At 38.7% G+C, this 9,978-nt stretch overlaps 1 protein-coding gene across 1 annotated transcript in view; it reads right to left on the reverse strand.

Moving 5' to 3' along the window:
* Positions 1-9,978, reverse strand: part of OPHN1 (oligophrenin 1) — a 628,143-nt gene that overhangs the window by 257,150 nt on the left and 361,015 nt on the right. Inside the window, exon 6 of the mRNA XM_004380093.2 lies at positions 415-516. Within this exon, the coding sequence (XP_004380150.1) occupies positions 415-516 (102 nt within the window). The remainder of the gene's footprint in view (positions 1-414; positions 517-9,978) is intronic.

Consider the following 9,978-nt stretch of genomic DNA (forward strand, 5'->3'; position numbering starts at 1 on the left):
AAAAGCTAATGCTGGGATATCTCAGGGGTAAAAAGCAGAAGAGCAGTTCCTGATCTACCAAATAAAACACTAGTTTAACTGTATCCACATGTGGAATCTAGAATCAGAGGTCTGAAGAACTGAAAGGTACTCTGGAGGTCATTGAGTTCTACCCCTTCCTCTTAAAGACAATGGAACGGAGGTCAAGAAAGAATATCTTGTCCATGGTCACATCGTGAGTTAGTGAGTTAGTGAAGGAGCTGGCTTGAGAACCCAGGGCTCCTGAGTCCTACACAATGGTTTTAACTGCATGTGCTATCATACGTGGTTCGCCACTGAGACAAAATATGGGAAAAGCCTTACAATAGGAAACTGCCACTCTTTCCAAGGCATAGCAGGCAACGGAAGAGAAAAGGACAGGCTTTTTGAACATACCTCTTGTAACTGGGCTTCTTTCTTTTTGGAAGATAGATGCAAGTGGCGGTCCAGTAAAGAATAAAACCTCTCACCATCCTTTTCAAATTTTTTTTTCCGCTCCTAGACATGGGACAGAAGGTGCAGATTAAGATGTCTATAGTTTTAACTGTCTAATCAAAACTGAGAAAGGATAAGACAGTGTCATGTTCCCTGTGGCCAATCTCTCTAGCTCCTGGGAGCGGGGAGAGCAAGAGAGGATTTGCTTTTGCATTGGTCTCAACAGTTTCAATTTCCTTGAATATAACCCCAAACCATCCTGCCTACACAAAGGGCAACTGATCTGGATAAAACTGAAGTCTATGTGACAGACAATGACACTTAAAAAGGGCCTCGAATGCCAGGTACCTTCGGTCTCTCCAGTATTTTTCACCAATCTTTCAAATTAAATTTAAAAAAATAAGGAACACGGGGTGAACTAAATATACGACTTGAAAAGGTGGATCTACTATGTATTTAGACACCCTAATAATTAAGTAAAACATTTTCAAGGTAATAGGAGCCCGGGGCTACCTGTGTGAATGATCAGTTCTTTGGTGGTGTTTAAGCATTTCATTACTACATATTAAGAACTGATATTAACAACAACATCACAAAAAAAAAGTAGCTGCTGCTTATGTACAGGCAAAAACCTCATGGGTTTTGGTTCATTGGTTTGGAGGTTTAGGGTCATGGTTTCATGGACATCTCAGTTAGTTGTTCTAATAACGTGTTTAGTGCTTCTGTTCTGCCTCCTGTTTTGTTGCATAGTGCCTGGGGTCTTAAAAGCTTGCAAGTTGCCATTTAAGGCATGGCAATTGGTCTCTATTCACTTGGAGCAACAGAGGAAGAAGGAGAGTCTGGAACGGGAGGAGGATATGGAATGTGTGGCTAATTGCTTCCATGAACAACTGCCTCCTTTGCCATGAGACCAGAAGAACTGGATGGTGCCTGGCTACCATTACTGAACATTTTGATCAAAGATTCTACAGAAGAATCTTGACCAAAAGGGAGAAAATGCAGAATAGAATTTCAAATTCTCACAGACTCCAGACTTTCTGGAGCCATGGTGGCTGGATGAACTCCTGAAACTATTGCCTGAGATAATCTTTAAACCTTAAACCAAAAATATCCCCTGAAGTCTTCTTAAAACCAAACGATAGTTTAGCTTAACTAGTAAAAATGTCTGCCTTGAGCATTATGCTCTTTTAAGAACTATCTGTATGGGATCAAAGTGACAACAGCAACTCAAAAGATTAGATAGGAAACTTAGGGGGCAGTGAGTTTATGTTATGGGAGAGAAACAACTTGGAAAAGGAGAGTGAGAATGGTTGCAGAACTCTAATAATGTAATCAGTGTCACTAACTTGTACATGTAGAAACTGTTGATTTGGTGCAGATTTTGCTGTGTATATTCTCAACAATAACAAAATTAACAAAAAATTGCTGATGCTAAAGATGGGAAAAAAATCTTTCAAGGTTTAGCTGGAAAGAGAGAACTGAAAGGCTTTATGGCGGAAGGCTCAGCCATCACTTTCCTCCAATATGAAACTTAATTAAACTCTCTGCCTCTCAGCACAACTGAAAGTCATACAGCCTCCAAAGGAACACTAACAATGCTCATTTGTCACAAAATAATGCTGACACTCTGCAATTCTCTCAGCACCATGCTGGGAAATCCTTGTGAAGGGCTTGTGTTCTCTCATGGGAAATCGAAACTCACTGAACACCCACAATGTGCCAGGTACTAGCAAATGCACAGCAGGGGACACATAGAGAAAAAGAAAAAGGGAAAATACCTCACCGATGGTTTATTTCTACAGACAAACTGTTGCTGGGCAGGAAGCCAGGACAGAGCTGAGTAACCTCTGATCTATGAGGAATGTACTTTTTCCCAGAGTAATTTTTTTTTAAAGGAGGGAAAGCAGCAGGGAGGAAGCTAACATTAACTGAGGCCTACATCAGGCGAGGCACTGTGCTAGGTACTTAAAACTCATTACCTTATTTAGTTTTCACATCCCTGAGAAGTAGATATTTGTTAATCTGAATTTACAGATAAGGAAAATAAGGTTCAAGTAAGATGAACTAACTTGTCCAAGGGCATACAATATACAGATCTATCTGACTCAGTCCATATAGTCAAATATTGCCCAAATGATCATGGGAGGAACAATACTCAGGAGGCTTATAAGTAACAGGAGCACCTTGTGAATAAAAATCAAGTAGGTCTATAATCCTAGACCCAGCTCAGATACCAAAACAAAGGAGTGGAGATTTTCACACAAATGATAAAGAGTAAGGAAAACTGCTCCTCCAGCTGCTGAATCTACTTAAAGAGACAATTATTTGAAGAAGGCAAATGAGCCAATAAATTTCAGTGACTTCTCTAGGATCAGATAAAGTTCTGTGTATCACTTTTTCCTCCACTACCATTTTTCTAAGTAACAGCTTTACTGAGATATAATTTACATATGAAATTAACCCTTTTAAAAATTGTACAATTCAGTGGTTTAACTATATTGACAAAATTGTCCAACCATCACCATTATCTAATTCCAGAATATTTCCATCAAGTCCACAGAAACCTCACATCCATTAGAAGTCATTCCCCATTCTCTGCACCCCGAAGCCCGTGGCAAACACAAATGTACTTTCTGTCTCTATGGATTGGCCTATTCTGGACATTTCATATAAATGGTTTTGTCTCTGGCTTCTTTAACATAGCATAATGTTTTCAAGTTTCATCCACATTGTAGCATGTATCTATACTTCATTACTTTTTATGAATAAATAATATTAGATTGTATGAATATACCACATTTTGTTTATACATTCATCAGTTGATGGACATTTGGGTTGTTTCCACTTATTGGCTATTACGAAGAAGGTAGGTTCCCTGTATAGTAAAAATGGTTAACTACTCAACTACTAGCCAAAAGGTTGGCAGTTCGAACCCGCCCCAGGAGCCTCGGAAGACAGGCCTGGTGATCTGCTTCCAAAAGTATACTGAAAACCCTATGGAGCAATTCTACTCTGTAATACAGGGGCTGGCCATGAGTTAGAATCGACTTGATGGCAATAAACAGCAGCAACAACATGAAGAAGGATGCTGTGAACATTCATGTACAAAATTTTGTGTGGACATTTATTTTCAATGCGTTTGGGCATATACCTATGAGTGAAACAGCGAGGTTATATGCTAGCTCAGCATTTCTCAAGCAAAAGAACTAAAGAAAAACTTCAAGCCTCGAGTTGTAATATTGAAGGATTCTGTGGGGAAAATACTAAACGACAAAGGAAGCATCAAAAGAAGATGGAAGGAATATACAGAGTCACTGTACCAAAAAGAATTGATCAACATTCAACCATTTCAGGAGGTAGCACATGATCAAGAACCGATGGTACTGAAGGAAGAAGTCCAAGCTTCACTGAAGGCACTGACGAAAAACAAGGCTCCAGGCATTGACAGAATACCAATTGAGATGTTTCAACAAACGGATGCAGCTCGTCTAGGCCAAGAAATTTGGAAGACAGCTACCTGGCCAACCAACTGGAAGAGATCCATATTTGTGCCCATTCCAAACAAGTAAAATTTTGCTCAAGATCATTCAAAAGCAGTTGCAGCAGTACATTGACAGGAAACTGCCAGAAGTTCAAGCTGGATTCAGAAGAGAATGTGAAACAAGGAATATCATTGCTGAGGTCAGATGGATCTTGGCTGAAAGCAGAGAATACCAGAAAGATATTTACTTGTGTTTTACTGACTATGCAAAGGCATTCGACTGTGCAAATCATAAGCAATTATGGATAACATTGCGAAGAATAGGAATTCCAGAACACTTAATTGTGCTCATGAGGAACCAGTACATAGAACAAGAGGCAGTCATTCGAACAGAATAAGGGGATACTGCGTGGTTTAAAGTCAGAAAAGGTGTGTGTCAGAGTTGTATCCTTTCACCATACTTACTCAATCTGTATGCTGAGCAAATAATCTGAGAAGCTGGACAATATGAAGAAGAACACGGCATCAGGATTGGAGAAAGACTCATTAACAACCTGCGTTATGCAGATGACAGCCTTGCTTGCTGAAAATGGAGACCTGAAGCACTGATGAAGATTAAAGACTACAGCCTTCAGTATGGGTTACACCTCAAACATAAAGAAAATAAAACTCCTCACAACTGGACCAATAAGGAACATCATGATAAATGGAGAAAAGATTAAAGTTGTTAATGATTTCATTTTACTTGGATCAACTATCAATGCCCATGGAAGCAGCAGTCAAGAAATCAAACGATGCATTGCATTGGGCAAATCTGCTGCAAAAGACCTCTTTAAAGTGTTAAAAAGCAAAGATGTCACTTTAAGGACTAAGGTTCGCCTGACCCAAGCCATGCTGTTTTCAATTGCCTCATATGCATCCAAAAGCTGGACAATGAATAAGGAAGATCAAAGAAGAATTGATGCCTTTGAACTATGGTGTTGGCGAAGAATACTGAATATATCATGGGCTGCCAGAAGAATGAACAAATCTGTCTTTGAAAAAGTACAGCCAGAATGCTCATTAGAAGCAAGGCAAGACTTCATCTCACATACTCTGGACGTGTTATCAGGAGGGATCAGTCCCTGGAGAAGGACATCATGCTTGGTAAAGTAGAGGGTCAAGAAAAAGAGGAAGACTCTTAACGAGATGGATTGACATAGTGGCTGCAACAATTGGCTCAAGTATAACAACGATTGTGAGGATGGTGCAGGACGGTGTAGTGTTTCATTCTGTTATACCTAGGGTTGCTGTGAGTCGGAACCAACTCAACGGCACCTAACAACAACAACATGGTAGCTCTGTGTTTAACTTGTTGAGGAACCAATGTATGAGGGCTCTAATTCCTACACATCCTTGACAATGCTTGTTATTATCTCTGTGTGTGTGTGTGTGTGTGTGTGTGTGTGTGTGCATGTGTGTGTTTTCTTTAATAGCCAGCCTAGTGGATGTGAAGTGGTATCTCACTGTGGTTTAATTTGCATCTCCCTAATGACTAATGATGTTGAGCAACTTTTCATGTGCTTATTGGCTGTCTGTATATCTCGGGGGAAAATGTTTATTCAATTCCTTTGAACATTTTTTCATTAGGTTTATCTTTTTTTTGATGAGTTAGAGTTCTTTATATATTCTGAAGACTAGATTTGGCAATACTTTCTCCTATTTGTTCAAAAAACTATTCTTTCCCCCATTGAATTGTTTTGGCATCCTTGTTATCTATAAAGGTACAGGATTATTTCTGGACTCTCAGTTCTATTCCATTGATCTATACGTCTATCCTTAAGTCAGCACCACACTCTCTTGATTACTGTAGCTTTGTATAAACTTTTGAAATTAAGAAATGTGAGTCTTTGTCAATAGCGACTTGCCAATTCTGGATCCTTTTCATTTCCATACAAATTTTAGGATCAGCTTGTCAATTTCTGAAAAATAGTTAGCTGGGATTTTGATAGGGATTTCACTGAATCAGTTTGATGAGAATCAATTTGATAAATATTGCCATCTTAACAATCTTAAGTCTTTCAATCCATGAACGTGGGATGTCTTTCCATTTATTTAAGTCTAATATTTTTCACAATGTTTTTAATTTTTAGTGTAAAGTCTGGTACTAATTTTGTTAAATTTATTTCTAAACATTTTATTCCTTTTGATGCTATTGTAAATGGGATTGTTTCCTTAATTTATTTTTCAGATTATTCACTGCTAGTGTATAGATATATAACTGATTTTTGTATATTGATCTTGTATCTTGCAACAGGTGTTTTGTGTGTGTGTGTGTGTGTGTGTGTGTATGTGGATTCCTTAGAAATTTCAATATACAAGATGATGTCATCTCCAAATAGAGATAGTTTTACTTCTTCATTTCCAGTGTGGATGCCTTTTATTTCTTTTTCTTGTCTATTTGTCCTAGCTAGAACCAACCTCAAGTACAATGTTAAACAGAAGTGGCATGAGCATACATGCTTGTCTTTTTCCTGAACTTTGGCAGAAAGTTTTCAGTCTTTCAAAATTAACTATGATATTTGCTGTGGGTTTTCCATAGGTGTCCTTTATCAGGTTAAGGATGTTCTCGTCTAGTCGTAGTTTGTTCAGTGTTTTTATCTTTAAAGGACGTTGGATTTTGCCAAATGCTCTTTCTGCATCTATTGACATGATCATGTGTTTTTGACCTTTATTATATTAATGTAGTATATTACATTTATTGATTTTCAGATATCAGAGTAACCTTGGACTTCTGGAGTAAATTTTACTTTTTCATGGCATGTAATCCTTTTTTATGCTCCCGGATTCAGTTTGCTAGTATTCTGTTATGGAGTTTCATGTCTATATTCATAAGGGATATTGGTCTCTAGCCTTGTTGTTGTTGTGATATCTTTGTTTGGTTTTGGTATTAAAGTAACACTGGCCGCATAGAATGAGTTGGGAAGCTTCTCTCTTCTTCTCTTTTTTTTGTGGAGGAGTTTGTGAAGGATTGATGTTAACTCATACTAAATATTTGGTAGAATTTACCAGGGAAGCCATCTGGTCCTGAGCCTTCCTTTTTGAGAAGTTGTATTGATTACTTATTCAATGCCTTTACCTGTTATAGGTCTATTCAGATGTTCCATTCCTTCTTGAGTCCAATTACATCTAATTTCACTAAAGTCAACCAGCAATAACTACTTGAGCCTACTACTTCTGGGACATCCCAACATCCCAAAAAGAACTTTCATTCCAGCTTCAATTCGACTTCTAGTGCCAAATGTATCAGAGGCTCTAATCAAGAGTCACTATCAAGCCTTCACACGAATAGACATATGCACATCTATGTTCACTGCAGCATTGTTCACAATAGAAAAAAGATGGAAACAACCTAGATGCCCCTCAACAGATGAATGGATAAACAAACTATGATACATACATACAATGGAGTATTATGCAATGATAAAGAACAATGATGAATCTATGAAGCATCTCATAACATGGATGAAACTGGAGGACATTATGCTGAGTGAAATATGTCAATTACAAAAGGACAAATACTGTATGAGACCACTACTGTAAAAACTCATGAAAAGGTTTACACACAAAAAGAAACAATCTTTGTTGGTTACGAGGGATAGGAGGGATAGGAGGCATGGCGGGGGGGAACACTAAATAGACAATAGGTAAGTAGTAACTTTGGTGAAGGGTAAGAGAGTACACAATACAGGGGAAGCCAGCACAACTTGTACAAGGCAAGGTCATGGAAGCTCCATAGACACATCCAACTCCCTGAGGGACTGAATTGCTAGGCTGAGGGCCATGGAGACCATGGTGTCAGGAAACATCTAGTTCAATTGGCATAACACAGTTTATAAAGAAAATGTTCTACATTCTACCTTGGTGAGTAGCGTCTGGGGTCTTAGAAGCCTGTGAGCAGCCATCTAAGATAATCCACTGGTCTCACCTCTTCGGGAGCAAGGGAGAATGAAGCAAACAAGATACTAGATTAGTCTAAAGGACTAATGGACCACAACTACCACGGCCTTCACCAGACTGAGTCCAGTACAACTCGATGGTGCCCTACTACCACCACTGACTGCTCTGACAGGAATCACAACAGAGGGTCCTGGACAGAGCTGGAGAAGGATGTAGAACAAAATTCTAACTCACAAAAAAAGACCAGATTTACTGGCCTAAAGGAGACTGGAGAAACCCCGAGAGTATGGCCCCCAGACACCCTTTTAGCTCAATGGTGAAGTCATTTCTGAGGTTCACTGTTCAGCCGGGGAGTGGACAGCCCCATAAAACCAAATGGGACTAATGAGGCACAGCAGTCCAGGGACAAGGGCCAGAAGGCAGAGGGGACAGGAAGGCTGGTGACAGGGAACCCAAGGTTGAGTAAGGATAGTGTTGATGTGTTGTGAGGTTGTTAACCATTGTCAGAGGGCAACATACTAACTGTTAAATGAGAAACTATTTTCTCCTGTAAGCCTTCATCTAAAGTGAGAATAGCAGCACAATTGGAACAGCGTAGTCGATGTCACTGAACTGTGCATGTAGAAATTTTTAAAATGGTGTATCTTTGGCTATGTATATTTTCACCAAAAAAAAAAAAAAGGTCAAGAAGGGAGAGGGTTGACATGTTGTGGGGTTGTTAACCAATGTCATAAAACAATATGTGTACTACTGTTTCATGCGAGTTCTGTAAGCCTTCACCTGAAGTACAATAAAAAAAAAAAAAGACCAGACGTACTGGTCTGACAGAGACTGGAGAAACCCCCAGACTATGGCCCCTGGACACCCTTTTAGCTCAGTAATGAAGTCACTCCCAAGGTTCACCCTTCAGCCAAAGATTAGACAGCCCCATAAAACAAAATGAGACTAAGGGGGCACAACAGCCCAGGGACAAGGACTAGAAGGCAGGAGGGGACAGGAAAGCTGATAATAGGGAACCCAGGTTCGAGAAGGGACAGTGTTGACATGTCGTGGTGTTGTTAACCATTGTCATAAAACAATGTGTGTACTAACTGTTCAATGAGAAAATATTTGTTCTGTAAACCATCTAAAGTACAATAATGAATGAATGAATAAATAAATAAATAAAAAGAGTCACTATCAATCCTCAGGTCAAAAATGCTGCATCAAGATAGTTGTGGGATTGATAGGGAAGGAGAAGGAACTCCTATTTGTTGGGCACACACTATTTGCCAAGCAGAGTGTGAGCCTCCTTATTATACCTCATTTAATTTGTATCTTCACATCAACTCTGACTACTGGTTTCCTTTAAACTTTCTCTTGTTTAACAGAAATTTATGCAGTTCTGTAAAGAATCAGAGTCTAAAGACAGGAAACAGAGCCTGGAAACTTGAATGTAGTATCACATTCATGATGCCCAAATGATCATTTAAGAAGCATGTCAAGGTCATGATCTTTTTTATTAAAGTTTTATTTTTTAAATCAAGTAATCATCTAGTTCTATACAGTTGGTTAAGATAAGCAGTGGTCCCCAGCCCTACTTCCCCTTCCCCAGAAGCAACCACTTTTACCTCTAAGCTGACTCGCCTAGTGTTTATTTCCATAGCTCTAACATCTCTAAACAAATTGGATATATTGCTCTTTCTTAATTTTTCAGTTTTGGTAATTATCTATTAACTTCCCCATAGGGAACATAAGGATTTAGCTCTCTTTCCATTCCCTGTCCCCTTACCATACCACCATCACCATCTTAATATACATACTTCCCACATAGTCCCAATATACTTTTATTGTAATTTTGGCTACTTCCATATTCAGTATTTACATTATTGTGACTATCTAAATACTATTTATAGTTGAGCCATATCATAAAACATGATTAATGTTACTTTCCTGTAAAAGATCTTACTTTTCTTTTTAAAATTTATTTAATTTTTTCTTGTTGTTGTTGAGAATACACACAGCAAAATATGCACCAATCAACAGTTTCTACATGTACAAGTTAGTGGCACTGATTACATTATTAGAGTTCTGCAACCATTCTCACTCTCCTTTTCCAAGTTGTT

The sequence above is a fragment of the Trichechus manatus genome, unplaced genomic scaffold (genome assembly GCF_000243295.1).
Source record: "Trichechus manatus latirostris isolate Lorelei unplaced genomic scaffold, TriManLat1.0 scaffold00070, whole genome shotgun sequence".
NCBI lineage: Eukaryota > Metazoa > Chordata > Mammalia > Sirenia > Trichechidae > Trichechus > Trichechus manatus.